The sequence below is a fragment of the Natator depressus genome, chromosome 2 (genome assembly GCF_965152275.1).
Source record: "Natator depressus isolate rNatDep1 chromosome 2, rNatDep2.hap1, whole genome shotgun sequence".
Classification (NCBI taxonomy): Eukaryota; Metazoa; Chordata; order Testudines; family Cheloniidae; genus Natator; species Natator depressus.
In genome coordinates this window covers 227,901,117-227,920,388 of record NC_134235.1, presented here as the reverse complement: position 1 = coordinate 227,920,388, position 19,272 = coordinate 227,901,117, and the positions used below count along the sequence as shown (strand labels likewise).

The 19,272-nt window shown below is 42.8% G+C and overlaps 1 protein-coding gene across 3 annotated transcripts in view; it reads right to left on the bottom strand.

Annotated features, from left to right (window-relative positions):
* Positions 1–14,872, bottom strand: part of SPAG6 (sperm associated antigen 6) — a 67,666-nt gene extending 52,794 nt beyond the window's left edge. For all 3 annotated transcript variants that reach the window (XM_074946066.1, XM_074946067.1, XM_074946065.1), the window contains exons 1-2: positions 14,684–14,872; positions 14,451–14,546 (exon numbers count right to left, since the gene is read on the bottom strand). In XM_074946066.1, coding sequence (XP_074802167.1) covers positions 14,451–14,546; positions 14,684–14,708 — 121 coding nt within the window. In that variant the 5' untranslated portion in view covers positions 14,709–14,872. The remainder of the gene's footprint in view (positions 1–14,450; positions 14,547–14,683) is intronic.
* Positions 14,873–19,272: the final 4,400 nt, after the last annotated feature.

The window sequence follows — 19,272 nt, the reverse complement described above, 5'->3', positions numbered from 1 at the left end:
GACAGAGGCTACAGCTCCTATAGCAGATTATGGGAAGAGTAGCAGGTCTGCTTTGCCAGACACAGATTTTTTTCACCCACAACGTTTAAAGATCTACCAGCTATGCCCTTGTCCCCCTTATGGCTAGTCTACATTCTCTTCCTCCACAGTGAGCTGCAAAGACCTGCTGGGCATACAGGAATATGGAATCTTCTTTTGCAACATCTCTGCTGATTTTATTCCCTTGTAGTCCCCACAACCAGTTTTTAAAGTGCTTCTGGGACTTAGATTCCCATAGGGCACTCCAGGATTTGGTCCTCTCTTAGAAACACAGTTTAGAGATACTTAACCATCCTCATAATGACAGGTTTCAGAGTAACAGCCGTGTTAGTCTGTATTCGCAAAAAGAAAAGGAGTACTTGTGGCACCTTAGAGACTAACCAATTTATTTGAGCATAAGCTTTCGTGAGCTACAGCTCACTTAAGCTTATGCTCAAATAAATTGGTTAGTCTCTAAGGTGCCACAAGTACTCCTTTTCTTCTAACCATCCTCCAATCTCACTTTTGAAAATTCTAATAGCAAATATAAAAGTTATAATACTCACAGGACATCACAATAGTATTAATCACTTTTTCAAATATAAAACTATAAACATTACAAATAGAAGCAGTTTAAACTCTTATTTAAAAAAACAACAAATATGCTACCAAGGAAATGCAAATATGCACAAGAAATTCCATCCTGGGCTTCTGGTGATGAAATATTAGGATGTTCCTCTTGATTTATGCTGCCACCACAACCTATTGATGGAATTACACCAGATTACATTACATACATTATAGTGACTAATTTGGGGAGCAAGAGCTGTAATATATTGCTTTCCAGATAGAAGAGTTATTGATATTTCATTATTATTGTAATAATTATTATTTATTATGTATTTATGGTAGTGCCCACAACATGCTAGCCAAACATAAAAAAAGAAAACTCCCTAACCTAAGGAGCTTACATAATGGATGTACCCTGCAGAATTGAGAGTTTGGGTATATTGTTCCTCACATAATTAAACTATGCAGAGAGATAAAACATTTTAATCTGGAGCAGTTTTGAACCACATTTTATTTTTGACATAAAATACCCTACAAAGCAGAGCCAAATCTAATATAACCTAAAGAAGAAACACAAAACAAAAGTTAGGAGATACGTGCATGTCTGCATAAAGAACACAATATGTAGAGGAGGGGAGGTTACTTATTATACTAACTGTGGTTCTTTGAAAGTGTTGCCTCCATATGCTAAGACTTGGTGGACGCGCTACCTCAGCTGTAAAGCAGTGGTTGCAATGGGCACAAGAGCCCTGCATCACAGCCTTGAATGTTCAGAGCTATGGTAATTACACTCCATCTGTCTCTGTTTTTTCAACAACACCAGTTTGATTCAGCTGATCTAGCCCACTGTCTGTAGTGACAAGTGGACCAGAGGGGGTTCTCCCAAGGGCTCAGTGACCCCATCAACTTTGCCAGCACCAGGTTAAGAGACCATGATGGAACAAGTTATTTTTATGAGTCTTGTGATGGTGAGTGACTGAAAAACTTTAGAACTGACCACTGGCAAATTATACACTGGCGTTTCAGATTGACTCACCTGGATAGAAGACAAGGAGAGAATAAGAGACCAAGTACAAAAAATAATCCAGAATAGATTATGGGGATGCATACTGTGGAGATGAATTATTACCAACTTTGTGCCAGGTTACTTAGCCCACCACCAATGAAAGACTTGCACAGAGGGGCTCTGTGGAAGGCAAAATCAGGCTTGGCATCAGTGAAATTCAGGCAAAGAACACTGCTGAGGTTCTCACTGCCAATGAGGCCTCTGTGCCTAAAATGGTTTTAGGCACTACAGCCACAGCTCTCAATCTGTCTGGTACTAATTTCTTTGGTGACTGTGTCATGTGACTTGGCTGGTTCGAAGCTGAAAGTGGCAGATTCTGTTCAATCACAGGAGTAGATGGTTAATCTGATGATGTCAGATCCATGGCCAGGCTTGTAAATTGTCCTCAGTGAGGGAGGCACAGAGCCTCATCTGCCTAATGGTGCATATTCAAGGTGGAAACGCCCTACACACCAAGCAACAAATCAGGAAATAAGCTTCCCCCAAACAAAACAGCCAGCAAGAATGCTGGTCCGCCTCTGGGAACATGGAAGAACACAAAATACACCACTTGATTCCACACTCATTATTTAGTTCATGACCATGACCAAAATATCTAAGGGCCTAGGTCCATTATAAAATTAAATGTACACAGTTACCTGACACTTACTAGCTAGCTGACTAAATTAACAACATACTGAAATGAAGAGCTTTATGATCACGAGAAAGATCACTGTTTCTGGCTAGGAGAAAATGAGCCTACATCTGTAGCTGGCTGTGAAAAGGAAGTAATGGAACCATCTAGGGCCACACAGACCCTTTAAAAATCTCATCTCAGAACATCAAGTGCTGCGAGAGGAAGCTTGTGCAACCCCAATGGGCACTACTTCCCAGAAAATTCCTAAAGCCCTGTCCTACAAATCAGAATATGCAGAGGCCCCTCATTGAGGGAAAGCCAAAAATTAAATTCTAATACTTGCACAACATTATGAAGGCACTGATAGCAGCTCTGGAGTTAACAATGAACCAGGATTTTCCTTTTAATAGTAACTTTGCAATCTTCTAGTTATTTATCATTGGACCATATTCCAAAGAAAGGCAACACTGGGCCCTATATAAATATTTCTTTGGTCATGGAGGTACATTTGGGGCCTATTCTGCTCAAGCCAAGAGGTGGTCTTTGGAGTCTTGACAATGATCAAGGGCCTGATCCTCCCATACTCCTTCCAATATGATATCAATGAGAGTTCATGCAACTCTTTGCAGGAGACACTTATCATCCCAGAGGATTGGCCACTAAACTATTATCCTCCCACGCTATAAGATGAAAGAAGTTTATCATTATTAATAAATTATTTATACATCACTTTGAAATATGCCAGGTACTTTACAGAGTATATAAAAAGATAAGACCTGGTGCCAACTCCAAAAATCTTATGTTATCCATTTTTATAATCTCTTTTTTTTTTTTTATAAACCATCAACCTCCCCTTCATGAGATGTTACTGCTTTTGCAGCCAATAATTTCTTATCTTTCCTTTTAAAATGACACGTTGCACGCTCAATCCTCCATTCCTGACACAATGCACAATGCCCACTGAAGATCCGGTTGAGCACAGAGCGATCAGGCACTCTCTGCATCTCCATACTACATAGAATTCAGTAGACAAGAGCAGTGCTACTTTTACACTGACTATGATGGGTTTTCTGCTTTTAATGTGTGTTAAACTTGTGCCACTCAACTTCCCTTGTCATAGCAGGAAGCACAGATCCCTCTTTTTCAGGTCAATTTATAAAATGCTCTAAGTTGCCAACAGAGCAGAAGGAAATAATCATTCTACATTTTTTGTTTCCAAGCCTTATCCAAACCTGTATTTCTATGAACATCTGAGGGTGGGCTTGAGAGTCAACAAACCTTTTTAACATTTTGAGTGGATCAAACTTTGAACGCAACAGAGACTGAAGCAGTCTAGATCTGAGGGGTCCAAGTGCCAGATCCACACTAGGTGACATTTGTGGCCTTCATGACATATCCAGATTCTGCAAAATTTAAGCTTTCATTTCTCAGAAATATACTTCTAGCTCTCATGATTGTGAAAACACAGTGATTAACGCCCTCAAGACGATACGATGCAGATTTGTCTTTGAGACAATGCAGACAGCCTGAGCCTGAAACAACTGCGCTGATGGGAGAACTCTCCTGCTGGCTATTAATTTAATTTGAGTATTAAAGCTGAATTACAGGGTCTGTCTATACTTTAAAGTGGGGGTGTGATTCCCAACTCGAGGAGACCTGCTCACGCAACTCTCATTGAGGTAGCACACTAAAAAGAGTGTATAGCATGGCAGTGCCAGTGGCAGGATGGGCTAGCCACCCCAAGTACAGGCGCAGGGTCTTGGATGGGCATGTTCTGGGGGTAGCTAGCTTGTTCCAGTGCTCACACTACCACAGCTACACTCTATTTTTAGATCACTAGCTCAATGAGACTAGCACGTGTATGTCTCCTCGAGATGGGAATCATACCCCCATCTCGAAGTGTAAATATACCCCTAGTGACACCACTTTGAATATTAGCGTTAAATATTTCACTGATGATCATTTTAGATGATGCAATAGCGAAGGGATTTAGTGTGAAGACCATTGAATGGAGGGGGGAGGAAATATGCAATGGGAAGAAAGGAGAAGGATGGGAAAGGTTGAGAAACAGAGTAGTAATAGTGGTGGTCATAGAGGAGAACATATTTTCCCAGAGTGATATATCAATGAGACAAAAGGTATTGAATAAAAGTTTTGTTGTCGTTTGAACTCAAAGCAGCCATATTGTATTCTGATCTTCATGTAAACCTTGTATTGACAACAGTGGGAGATTCACTAAGGACAGTATATAGTTCTAAAGCTATACTATACCCACAGGCCATGGTTAAAAGCAAAAGCTGGACCCTTCCACACAATGAGTTTGATTCTCCTGGTCTAGATCCTATCAGTGATCTGAGACCCCTCTTAAAAATCCACTCCTCAAAAAAAGTCCCCCCACATCCTATGATTTCTCATTTATTGTGTGCCAGAGCATTTCTCTGACTAGCACTCATTAAATAGTTTTATACTCTCCATATATATGTTTCAATTTGGTTACTTAGAGGTTGTAAATTCTCCTCTGAAGTGCAAGTTTTAACCTCAATCTTGGCTGTAAGAAGAGCAAAGGCATCTACCTCCTTTTCCACAGCTTTTAGTGATGACAGCTCTGTCTGCAAAGGGCAGATCAGCCTGCCACAAAGGAAGACTTTCCTTCTGGAAGGTGGGCTCAACCTTGTTCCCACTAAAGTCGATGGGAGTTTTTCCAGTGACTTCAATGGGAGCAGTAACAGGTCCTTGGACACCAATTCTGCAACCGTTATTCACTCATGCAATCCTTACTCATGCAAGCAGCCCCACTGAAATCAAATGACCCATTATACATGCTCCTTCCCTTAACATGCCAGTACTTAGCAGCAACTCCAACAGTCTCTTGATTTCCCCCCTCATCCTCATCTACAGCAAAGTCCACACCCTCTATCTCCCAAAAATGTTCCAACCAGCACCCCATGGGAATTTGTAGAATTTGAATCAAAATAATTGTAATGTTAACTTTAAAAAGCAAAGCATAAAATTAGAACAGCAGTGCAACATTTAGACATCAGAAACTCCCAACTACCTCTTCATTTTACAAATATATGGACACACATATTAGGCTATACAGCCCAACAGTAAGGGTACTTTAAGTTTGGTTTGCTTTTTAAACATCAGTAAGAACTTTTACATTAATTTAAAAAACAAAAAGGCTTGTGGCTATTCTCCCTGTAAGACCATGATAATAGCTCTCTCACTATTAGTGTCAAGGCCCCGCTAGTCCTCTAATACAAGGTCTATATATTCCAGCTGGCTACTGCTTCCCAGACAATCTAGGACCCTGATTTTGTGAACACTTATGCACATGAGTAACTTTACACAGGTGTATTCTCATGCAATTCAATGGAACCACTCACAAGCATAAGCATGTGAAGGAATCAGGGATTCTGTACATGAGGGAACAAGTTGTCACGATCACTCCTGCCCCTCCCCATCCAGGTTTGTACACCAGACACACCTCCACACAAGCCAATTTCCATTCCCTCCCTTCCCACCTTGAAACCAATAGCTGCCAAAAGGGGAAGGGAAAAAATAGTTTAAAAAAAAAGTTTAGCTACAATATCAGAGCAACTGGGATCGGACATTGCCCCAGCACAGCAGAGAGAAGTAGAAAGAGACCATGTACTAGAATTATAGTATCAGTTCTGCTGCAGTTTTAGCTAGGTCCTGTCCAACAAACAACAAAACACATATTTGTGCTTACCTGCTAGGGGAACCTATCATAGAATGTATATGGACACAGACACCCTTTTTAAGATTAAAAATGTTTTGTATAACATAAAATACTACACAGTTTAACAAGTCTGTGCCTTTAAGAGAAGAAAGGTTACTATTCCTACTCCAACACAACTCACATTGCCCATGTTTGTTAATCCCAGTACATCCTCCACTGCTTTTCTGCACATTCTCCCTTTTTATTACAACATTACTACTGCCCACTTAGGAACGATCCCACAGCATGCTCAGGAGGCTTTGGTGACTACACAATCTATTTACCTCTTCAAAGCAAGTGCATCAAGTCATTTTTGGCACAAACATTGCTTACAGGGATGTCAATCAACAATGCTCATCACATTCTAGTGAAAATGCAAAACTTTCTTTTTCACCTTTACTTTCCTGCTAAGCAACACATAGCACACAACAGATACTAGTCTTCTTTCTTCTGGAAGGTACTCAGATACCATGATGATGGGCTCAACATAAGAACCCGAATAGAACAGAAACAAAACCAAATCCTTCACAGAGAAGATTCAATCTACTTCGAATTGCTGCAGTTTGGTTCACTGGGATGGGGAAGGTCCTTCCCTAGATGATTACTGAGGGAACAAGTATAAAAGACCCATATCACCTTTTCCTGACTGAGCTCCAAAATAGAACTCAGCCATAGAAAGGAAGTAGCTTGAAGAACATTATCTCCTTGCCCCACAAATACAGATGACCAGAGATGGAAAGGAAGACATCTTACAGAGGACTGCCACCACTAGACCCAAGTATGTGGAACTGAACAAGAAAAAAATTACTGGATGGGGGGGAGGGGCAGAATGTTTTGGCACACAGCCGAATAAGAATAGGGAGCTCTTCGTTTCACCACTACCGCCCATTTAGGGGATAGCTGAATTAATTCCTATGGAGAAACAGAAGGAGCAGACAGAGAACTGGAAGTAGCAGTGCCCTACTATAGAGCTTTGATGGGGCGTTGCTTTTTGGACTTGCTGTAGATACGTCTCTTGTTACAGAGGCAGGAAAACTTTATTCATGAATTCTCTAACTTTTGTTTGCATGCAGCAATGTAGAAAGTAAAGAATAACAACAAAGTACGCTACTTATACCAACAGTCTAGATTTGTCTTTGAAGAGATCCTATTAGCTATTCAGAGATGAAGTAACTAACAACAGTAGGCAAATATTCTCCCTTACATAACCTCACAGTGACTGACCTTGGACAGGGAATGACTCCCCTTTCTATCCACAGTTTCTAATTCATCATTTTTGTTTCAAAGAAACCTTATAGCCTTTATAAACTGAATCACCTTTAACTCACACATTTCAAGTGGTGGTGTTGTGCAAAAGCCTGATTTGCCTCATTTCAGCAGGCAAGTGTTGGCTGCTGCCTAACTTTACCAGGGAAAAGCCTTCAGGGTAGCTACAGGTTCCAGGTTTTTCTTTCCAAGACTGTAGCCAAACAAAGAGTAGTCTGCCACAGACAGCAGCCTTTGTTTGGTTCTTTCTACTGCTTGGGGGAGAACACCTGAAACTCAAAAAGAAAAGAAAGGAGGATGGTCTTGTTGTTAAGATAGTGGACTGGAACTCAGGAGATCTTGACTCTATCTCAGGTCTGCTATGAGCTTCCTATGTGGCTTTGAGTAAACCATTCAAGCTTCCTGTGTACATCCTCCTTTCTCTGCACTCTATGTCCTCACTATCCTTTTATGGCCATGCACTCAGCCCTCTCTAGAAAAACCACCCTACCAATAGAGAGCTGGAAATGTTTAATATTTGTACTACAATAGTGCCTAGAAGTCTCAACTGACATCAAGCCCCACACCCCACACCCAATCACACTTGACCCTGTAGAAACAGATAAGACACAGCCCCTGTCTTGAAGAGCTTATAGTCTGAATAGACATGACAGAGGCACAAAGCGGTAAAGTGGCTTGCACAGGTCACCCAGCAGGTCGGCAGCAGGTCTCCCAATTCCTTATCCAGTTCTCTATCCACTGGACTACACTGCCTCTCAAATTCCATTTTTCAAATTCTCAAATTCTATCCTCAGTTTTCTACCCAACTCCTAGCCACCCAGAGCCTTTATTCGGAAGGGCATGATCTAGCCATGAGAAAGGATGGCAAGAATTGTTCCTTAGTCTGTTGGCTTTGAGGCCATTTCAGTCAGTGAAACAAAACTGATTCTTAATTCCAACTGGATGTCTAACTTCATAATTAAAAGCAACAATCCTCATCAGTGCAAGCTCCACTGGAAGAAAATGTATTATAACTTAAATTCTCACTCAAGCTGAAGGTGAGAGTACAGAACCGGATTCCAGAAATTAAGAAACCACTAAACTCACAGAACTTGATTCCGCTGTACTTATTCTTATTGAATAGCAAATTGCCCAGCAAGTAATCCCATTCATTCCAGTGGGACTACTTGCAGAATATTCTACTTCTAAGGAAGGATGAATGAGGATGGCAGAATTAGGCTCACAGTGAAGATTTTCACTAGTAGAAATGGGCCTGTGCCAAAAGTTCAGACTTGATTCCAAACTATCCCAAAGTTCAAGGCAGGTGGAAGTTTGGATCACATGGAGTGGAGGGGTTGATTCAAGTCCATCTTTAATTATTGTTGAAAATATGCAATTTCTAATATTTGAAATCATTGTTTTTCTTTTAATAATTCATTCTGATACCAAAACTCACAGGCTGTGCCTGCCAAAGGAACAGATTTATTTTTAAAAGAAATGTGTAAAAGTATTAACATCAAAACAAATTTCTTCCATAAATCCCAGCCCACTAGAATGAAATTTGATAAGTGAATTGTTTTTCAGTGTCTCAGTAACACATTTACCAGTTGACGCAGGTTTTCTGGGGGAGGATTTTTTTGCCTTTCCAGACATGTGCATTAATTATGAATTAAAAGGCCCAATCCTGCAACATTTACTCATCTTGAGTAATGAGTAGCACTTACTCATGTGAGTAGACCCATTCACAAAAACGTCCAAGGCAGGAACAATGGCCAGCAAGAAAGCACACATACAGGAAGGAGCTCTATTGGAGGAAATCTTTGTGAAGGTTATCTCGCAATGATCTCTCACTGTCCCAGAGGGGAACTGCTCCCCCATGGAAGAAGCCATAGGGTAGCCTCCAAACTTGGCACACTCTGCACCAAATGTGGGTATCAGAGGAAAGCCAGAGTCACCTGCATGAAGCATTATCTGCAATGGCCCCTAACTCCCAGGTCAACTGTGGCTACAGGATTGGGGGTGGGGGCTCTGCAGACAGAATAATGCAGCCTGGCGCTATATTATCTTTACTGAGGATTCGCCACAAAGTCCAGAAGGTATGTGTGTATTGGGGGTAGGAAGATATGTATCTTCCCTTCAGCCCTCCCAGGGTATGTATAGGCTGCAGCTGACAACAAACCTCCCAGTGAGGGTAGACAGAGGGGCACAAGCTAGTGTGCTAAAAATAGCAGTGTGGACGATGCCGCTTGGGCTTTCAAGCCCACCCGACACCATAGGTCTAAGCTTGGGTGACTAGCCTGAGTCTCCACCAGAGCCACAACGTCCACACTGCTATTTTTAACACACTAGGTTGACGCCTGCTATCACGAGTCTGTCTACCCAGGCTGGGAGGCTCACTCCAAGTTGCAGCATAGACACATCCCCAGTCTCCACTAGCATGGAGCCCAGACCATATTGAAAGGCCTCCACAGGGTCTGAAAGGGGAAAATGGTGCTGCTAAGGGCATTAAACAGTGTTTAATTTATGCCAGGGCTGAGCTCTGGCACCTCTTAGTTTGGTGTGTCAGTTACAAAAGTAAATGAATTGCTTGAGCCCCGACACCTCTTTCATTACAAATTAAGCACCGGCACTGACCCTGTTTTTGTGCAAAAGGTGGTGGAGATCTGTGTGCGCAGATCTAGGAGTTCAATCTGAGCCATTATATTTTAAATTCAATTACACTGTTAGTATTATTATCTACTACCACCACAATACAGTTGCCACTGATATTGCATTTCTTGTTACTCACTATTGGTTCACACGCCTCCTCAAATGGCATCTATTATGATACTAGATAAGTGGTGCTTGAAGTGTAATCAAAATTTTTAAAAATAACATCTCCAGCTTGGGTGCTTTTGATCAAGGACACTGTTTTATAAAGAGCAAGAGCCCTCTCAAACTGTATTTCATTTTTGAACTGACATTAGGAAACTTCATGTATTTATTGCTAAGGATTTCTACACTGACTCATGTAAAGTAAGTTATTTAAAGGCCCAATGCTGCTCAAATTTAATTCAATGGCAAAATTGCCATTTACTTCACTGGGAGCAGGAGCAGGCCTGACAGTCCTTTAAATTCAGTATGGGGCCCTCTCCTGTAAGGTGACAAGCACCCTCAACTCCTGTTAAAATCAATGGAAGTTTAGACAGTCAGTATCTTTCAGGATCCAGTGCTACATCTTCTTAAAACAGTTCTCTGCTTAATAAACAATGAGCTTTATTTACAAAGATAAGCAAAGAGACAACTTTTAAGTGTATACAGAATGGTTTCATTCTTATGTAATAAAGGAACTGCCCTCTCCCCTTGTTTTATTAGAAACAGCTTCATATAGCAGGATCACCAAAAAGGACATGACAGTTGTCTGCTAGACAACAATGCCTCAAAATATGGTTCTTGGTTCTTTTTTTTTTAAGCAATTAACCACATTCAGTTTTAGAAACTGTGCATTTGACACATCTGCTGAAGTATTTCAATACCAACAGCCGTTGTTACAATCATATGATTATGAATTGGTTTTCAAGGAGCAATTTAGGTTTTGTTTTTAATGTCTGTGAATGTCAGCAGTTTAAAAAAATTATACAAAAACTATCATTGCAAATATTTTTCTTATCTAAAAATTTGAGAGAAAATTTAAAACTTATGAAACAGGAGTAACAGGACTAAACTGAAACAGGTCTGGCACCCAAACATTGTGCATTGCTGTTCCAATACACCAGTAGGCTGGGGCCTGATCCTGCATTCATTGTCCACCCAAAACTCAGTAGGAATTCTGGCTGCACAACAAATACAGTATCAGGCCCCTCATAAATTCCATGGCCAGAAGGGACCATTGTGATCATCTAGTCTGACCTCCTGTATAACACAGGCCATAGGACTTCCCCAAAATAATTCCTAGAACACATATTTTAGAAAAAAAAAAAGAACTGGAATACTGGAGTACTTCAGATATCCCAGTCCTAGGCCTACTTTGAACAGAAACTGTCAACAGGCTGAATCATGCCAATTTGCTTGATGGTTTTATGATTCGCACAAGTGGAAACTAGGATAAAACTATGAAACTCATCCCCCAGTCCTGCTTCCATTTATGTCAGTGGGTGCAGTATTGAGTCATTGTTTTCACTTGTAAGCTAGTCCAGCGTTTCTCAAACACGGCCACCGTGGCCACATGCAGTCACCAGGGGCTATTCTTGCAGCCACAGCCTCCTGGGTGGTGACTGGGGGGGGGAGGGGAGCATAGCAGCAGCCCCTACCCCGGGGTCACCAGCAGGGCTTGGACCCTGCCTCCTTCTGAAGCCACAAACACTGTAGGAGCAGACAACCAGTGTGAGTTTCCCAGCTTCCTGGGTGTGGTGGGGCTTGGGCTTTGGCTTCAGCCCTTCGGTGGTGGGCAGCAGGCTCTGTCCCTACAGCAGCAGGCTCTGTTCCCCAGCCACAGGGCTTTGGGCTCTGGCCCCGGGCTCACCCTCCTCACTTCACCAGTGGCCCCCGCTGCCTCCAGCCCCCACCCATGCAGCAGGACCCAAGGCTTCAGCCCCGGACTCACCCCCCCCACCACCATCACCCTGACCCCCGCTCCCTCCTCCATCCTCCCATCCAGTCCCGCATCACCCCTGGCCCCCCTGTCTTCGTACCCACCTCCCCATCCAGGGTTTAATTTGTCCCCCAACTTGCCAAGGATGAGTAAGTCTGCTGTGCAAAGTGATATTAACAAATATACAAATATCACTTTCACAATAGTAGACTTACTAGCTATCAAGTCTAAAAAAAAAAAATCAACCAAAAAAAGCAAAACATGCAAAGCACCTTATTTGTGTTTCTATTCTATTTAGGTCCAGTAAAGAATAGGGACAACTGTACATTATTTTTATTATTGAGTGTGAAAAAAAAGCCTACATAAATAAATTACAATGATTTGGACATTTATACGTGCATATTTATTTGTTTTTCCTAAAATTAATTAAGTATTTTAAGAAAAATTGTCATAGCAGCCACCAGCAAGAGTTGATGGCTGCTCTCTGAGGCCACCAAAAAATTTGTTGTGAGAACCCCTGAGCTAGTCTACTATTTGACCTCAGGACACTGAAGTGAAATGCTAGTTAGTGCATTAAACCCATTTCCTATTTTTTAAAATTAGTTATTGTTCATCTAAACCATATCATTGTTTTCATTTTACTTAAGTTCAAAAAAGCTATTTTGATATTTTCTTTTTCTAATTGTTAGTTAGTTGTAGAGACATTGCACTTCTTCCTTCCAGTTTGTAAAGTGATCAAAATTTCAACTAGCCAAATAGCTTTACACTAAGTTAATCAATCACAAGTGTTTTAAAATAACAAAGTAGAGTATAACTGTGCTTGGAGGTTAGGGGTGTTTTGTTTGGTTGGTGGGTTTGATCTGGTTGATTAGTTGGGTTTTTTTGTTCACTCTCTGAAAACAATAACTTTCTTTAGTCATTTTTTTAAATAGCAAATATAAGGCCTGATCCTGACTTGAATAGTTTGCAGAACTGTTTCCAAAAGAAATACAATTTGTTAAAATATTCGGCCCGATCCCAAATCCCTTAATCATGAGTAATTCATACTCAAGCAAACTGTCCTGTTTCAGAAATGAGGACAAATTGCATCAGCAAGGACACCAAGATCAGGTTGTGTGGAAGACAAAATCAAGAGGTATACACAGTCATATAATACTATAAAAGGCTTACTTAATGGGTGTTCCATTCATGGATCATTTGCACAATCAAGCCCAACCTTTCTTTAACAAGAACTTAGGTATAGTGATATGGTTTGGTTCAAAATTTATTAATCGAGTTGTACGTGTTTTCTTTGTTTCTATCGCATTTCAGGAAAACTACTGGTTTAACAGACTTGGAAAACAAGTATTTAATACAAAATGCTTACAGTATTCTAATTAGTTTATCAATACCATAAAATAAGTTAAGTCAGGTTGTACTGTTCATCAGTTCACATGCCTTACTATTCTTATTTTGGTTTATTAAATTCCAGAATAGCAATAAGTCTGAATTTCTGGGTGGTTGCAGAACACATCAGAGGCTGAAAGCATTCAACAATTTATAAACAACTAGCACAATATATACCTGCTTACCGTTTGAGTAGGATTTTGCTTTACAATATCACAGCTAGCCTCATTTAAAAGTCCATTTATTAATGATTCCTCATGCTTCCAAATACAATTTTATTTATAAAATAAAAAAGTTCATTTATACTGCCAAATTTTCCTTTAAATACAAATAAATTGGAAATTGTAGGGGATCATATCACAGGTATCCATAGTCTTAAAAAAATTAGAAATAAAATTGCAGTCAAGCAAGACAATATGTGTGTGCAATCCAAGAGTATAGTTAAACTTCCAAATTTCACCCAAGAAGATACAACAGACAGGTGCCCAAATATGATTGCAATGAGAACTATACAGTACCTACATATTGACTAGTTGGAAGCCTAAGCAACAGGTAAAACAAAAACAAAACAAAAAGTCTTGAGCTGTCTCTAGAAGAATTCCACAGATATATGCTGAATATTTAAAAATTACAGATATTTTATTTTTTCAGTCAGCACACTGTGCCTAAAAAACTTTTAGCTTTCGTGAACTTAACAGGAACATTTATATTTTAAAGTATTTCTGTAAAGTTTTTCTCTTCACCTCTATCAATGAGATCAATATTTCTACTCCAACATTGTCAGACACCGTTATAATGGCAAAGTAAAATGCTAATCTTCTACCATTCCTTTTCGATCTACCATCAATAGTTTAAACACACAAATTAGATAGTAGCACTCTGTAAACCCTAGCATTTGTTCCTTAAATGTAACACCTGAGCTCTTTTTCTCCTTCATAAAACTGCAGCAGGGGAGGGAGGGAAGTAAAAATGGTTAACTAGCGACTCGTTCCTGGGTGGGGGAGTATGATCCTCCCTTTCTCTCTTTTCCTGGCAATAGCGATTGTGAATCATGTAACTACACCTCTTGGGGTTCCTTTGCTGTGGGCATATCAGTTCGATAAGCAAATGCAGACTGGCCTTAAGGCGCAAAGACCTGAAGTACAGACCGGTAAGAGTCACCCTGGGCACGCGCTGCGGGCTGGTGCCTGCACAGGGGGCTGTGGCCCCGATCCGCGGAAGAAAGGAAGCGCGTTACCTGCATTCTGGAGAGTCTCGATGTTCTGCGACCTGGTAGCCAGTTCAGCGACCGTTTGAACAAACTGAGTCCGGGCTTTTTGATACTGCTCGAAAACTGCAAGTGGCAGAGGGGGGACAGAGTTAGCATGAACAACGAGGAGACCTTGTGGCGCCTTAGAGATCCCGAGCCGGGCCAGTCCCTCCCGCCCCGCACACGGCTAGAGCCAGGGGCTCGGCCCCCCAAATAAATACCTTGTAAGACCTGCCTCTGGCTCATGGCTCCGGGTGGCGGTGAAGCTCCCGAGTCAATGAACGGGGCTGAAGGGGCCCCTGGCGCTCTCGACTTGGGCTGCCGGCGCGGGGCGCGAACCCCCTGACGCTGCCTGCCGGGCCGAGGAGCAGGGCCGCGCCGCAGTGTGTACCTTCTCCTAGGTAACCAAACGGAAGCCGGGCGCCGGCGGGGGGAGGAGGGAGCGGGAGCCGCCTCCGCCCGATTGTGACATCAGGCGGCTGACCCCGCAGCCCAGCGCGCGGAGCTGCTCCCCCCGCGACACGTCGCGTACGCGGGCGGGGGCAGCCCCGGCCATGGGCACAGAGCGTGCGGGTGTTTGGCTGCTCAAACCTGCCACGCAGATCCGTTGGGGGCTGTTAGCGGCGTAGTGGGGAAAGTGCAATGAACCTGCTGGCTGCGGGGTCTGTTAGGAGCTGTAGACGGTATAGACACTGCGCTGGGCATAAAGTTAAACAAGTGTGTAAGTGCAGGATCCGGCTGTCCTAGCGGACATGTTACATATCCAACATAAAATGTATGGCATGTCTTTATGCTATATATAGTGACATAGACACCATATCATGGATTTTATCACATCGTTATATCGTGCTTTTATTTATTTATTTGCCTTTTTTTTTTCTCCCTAGAAGAAAAGCTGTCTCCCTATTACCTGTTTGCCTTTGTGTGTTTTGTGGAACACAAACACATTAATTAACATAAAATGGCCATAATGAGTCAGCTCAATGGTCCATCTAGCCCAGTATACTGTGTTTTGACAGTGGCCGGTCCCAAATGCTTCAGAGCAAATGAATGGAACAGGGAAATTAACCCAGTGATCCATCCCCAGTCCTCTGGTTCCAGCTTCTAGCAGTCAGAGGTTTAGGGACACCCAGAGCATGGGGTTGTGTCCCTGACCATCTTGGCTAATAGCCACTGATGGGTCTATCCTTCATGAGCCTATTTAACTTTATTTTGAACCTTTATACTTTTAGCCTTCACAACATCCCCAGGCAAGAGTTCCACGGGTTGACTGTGTCTTGTGTGGAAAAAGTACTTTATTGTTTGTTTTAAACCTGCTGCCTATTAATTTCATTGGGTGCCCCCTGATACTTGTGTTATATGAAGGGATAAAGAACACTTCCCTATTCACTTTCTCCTCACCAGTCATGATTTTATAGACCTCTATCATCTCTCTCTCAGTTGTCTCTTTTCTAAGATGAACTGTCCCAGTCTTTTAAATCTCTCCTCACATGCAGCTGTTCCATACCCCTAATTATTTTTGTTGCCCTTCCTTGTACCTTTTCCAATTCTTATATATCTTTTCTGAGATTGGGAAACCAGAATTGCCTGCGATATTCAAGGTGTGGTCATACCATGGATTTCTATAGTGTCATTATGATATTTTCTGTCTTATTATTTATCCCTTTCCTAATGGTACCAAAATCTGTTAGTTTTTTTTACTGCTCCTGCACATTGAGAAGATGTTTTCAGAGAACTATCCATGATGACTCCAAGATCTCTTTCTTGAGTGTTAACAGCTAATTTAGACCCCTCCATTTTGTATGCATAGTTGGGATTATGCTTTTCAATGTGCATTACTTTGCATTTATCAACACTGAATTTCACCTGCCATTTTCTTGCCCAGGCACTCAGTTTTTGTGAGATCCCTTTATACCTCTTTGCCGTCAACTTTGGGCTTAACTAACCTATCTTGAGTAATTTTGTATGGCCTGCAAACTTTTCCACTTCACTGTTTACTCCCTTTCCCAGATCACTTATGAATATGTTGAACAGCACAGGTCCCAGTACAGATCCTTGGGGGGCCTCACTATTTACCTCCCTTTACTATGAAAACTGACCATTTTTTAATTCCTTCCCTTTGTTTCCTATCATTTAACCCGTTATTGATCAGTGAGAGGACCTTCTTCTTATCCCATGACTGCCTACTTTGCTTAAGAACCTTTGGTGAGGGATCTTGTCAAAGTCTTTCTGAAAGTCCAAGTGCACTATATCCACTGGATCACACTTGTCCACATGTTTGTTGACACCCTCAAAGGATTCTAAGATTGGTGAGGCATGATTTCCCTTTACAAAAGCCATGTGACTCTTCCCCAATAAATCATGTTCATCTAGGTGTCTGATAATTCTGTTCTTTACAATAGTTTCAACCAGTTTACCTGGTACAGGCTTATTGGCCTGTAATTACCAGGACACCTTTTAAAAAGTTGGTGTCACATTATAGTTATCCACCAGTCATCTGGTACAGAGGCTGATTTAAGATAAATTACATACCACAGTTAGTATTTCTGCAATTTCATATTTGAGTTCCTTCAGAACTCCTGGGTGACTACTATCTGATCCTGGTGACTTATTACTGTTCATCAGTTTGTTCCAAAACCTCTGCTAACAACACCTCAATCTGGGACAATTCCTCAGATTTGTCACCTAAAATTTGCTGTGTATATATATAATGTGTGATATTATAAAATCACTTGTATTTCACCTATATATTTAAGTGGCAATATTTAGGTTTTATATATATATATTCAGAGAGAGAGAGAGTCATTCTAAGTCAATGTAGTATATGTATGATAATACAGACATTTCTGTCTTCTATACATACACACGGGGTCTGATTTTAAGAGGTGCTTAAGACCCTCAGCTTCATTTGAAATTCACTGTGCTCACGACCTATAAAGAAAACATCTCCACCACTGTGTCTCCTTGTGCTAGGCTCCAGAGAAGAAAGATTTCATAAAGTTATGAGATTTTAAATGCTTCAGTGAAAGCCACAGCAAAATCCTTCCTCCCCCGAGGGAAAGCCTTTAAATGCTGCTTTAAAATGAATCTTAAATGAAGGGATCTCTCACCCCCTCAACAGAGTGAGATTTAGCAGGTCTACTTTTGTGTTTTAATTTAAAACCCTGTTTGCTTTCATTACTTCTGGGTTTTCTCTCCACTTTATTAATTGGAGGGGATGAAAAAGTAATGTGTTTAGTGAAAATCAATATCTCACAAGAACTCAAATGGCATTTTAACAAAGCCCAGCTGGGTCTCCTGCAACTGTTTAAGGTCTTCACAAAAAAGATTTCAAAGCTTCGGAAACAATTTTCCTTTGCCCCTCCTTTCTCTGTAACTGGATTAAAGAATTAATCCAGTTTGAAAACATTTATTTTTTAAAAAGGAAATCGGCAGCCTCTGCGTTTGCACGCTGCTCTCTACCAAGCAGCCGGGAGTTAAAGCCATAGCCTCAAGCCGGAGAAGAGAAGTCCCCTTAGACAAGCAGGGAGGAATGGAACTGAGTTGTTCGAGGCGCCAGGCGGGCGCAGCTCCGCACCCCCACGCACCGCCTCCCCCAGAGTTCAAGGCTCCCTGGAGCCCTGGGAAATCGGGGGAGTTTGGGGAGGACCGAAAGGCGGGGGCGGCTCTGCCGTAGGCAGCGTATAGACCTGGCTCTTGTTGCTCACAAGAGCTGCACCCCACGAGACCGCTCCCGCGGGCGTTCTCTGGAGACTCTCCCCCGCCTAAGGTCTGTCGCTCTGGGCTCTCTCGGGGACTTCCGCGGCACTGCGCGCAGCAGCAAGCACAGCACTACGCGGGGGTAGTGAATGTTTCCAGGCTCGGCCTCTCCTCCTTTCACTTCGCCGCCCGAGCAAAGTTTGTATTACGAGGAGCATCCGATTCGGTGGTGATTCCGTATGGAGACAAAGAAACTGCCCGGCGGCGCCTACTAAATCTTTAGCTCCGCGGCAAGCTTGGCCCCTGGCGACACGCACAGGGGGGTGACTTCGGCACGCCGGCGCTGCCGCCTTCTGCCGAGGACTCTGCTGCCGGCAGCGATCCAGCGCGTACGCGGCGGCTGCGGCTAGTTTTGGTGACCTCGCTAATCCCACATTTGGGGTTGGCAGGAGACCTGCTGCCAACCACTTGGCTGGCAAAGCAGCCGCTGCTCCATTGAGTGTCTTGTATAGAAAATAAATCTCCATCGTGGCGACTCTTGGCTGACTGCTCAGCAAGGAACAACTTGGGGTGGCTTCCAACTGCTGCTGCTAAACCGCGGGGGAAACGCCTTTTCTGTTTGTTGGGAAAGCTGGGGGCGGGCGGGGGGGTGTTTATCCTTATAGACCGCTTGTTGTGTGTGTCACCCGCAGGCAGCCGTTGGCGGAGGGGGGAAGCAGGGGGATTTTTGTGTCTGTGTGCACCCCTAGGGCTACTTGTACTTCGAAGAGACCCGTTTAGTCATAACTCTCGCCCTTTACCGGCGCCGGGAGTCCCCCGCCCTGTGCTCTCGGTCACGTCACTGGAAACATACTGTACTTGCTCCATTTGCGCAGGCTAAGAAGCTCCGGCCAGCCGTCAGGGGCGGGGGGAGGAGCCGGAGCCTCTCCCCGCCACCGAGCACTTTCCGTCCACCTGAGGGTGCGCAGCAGCACGCGAGTTTGGCCCCGCGCGCAGCCGGCAGGCCGCGCCTCCTCCCAGGCTCCGGCGGGGCGCGACCAGATCGGCTCCCCCAGCCTCCCCGCAGGCGGGAACGGAGCGTGAGCAGCTGCCTCGGAGCACAGCAGACAGG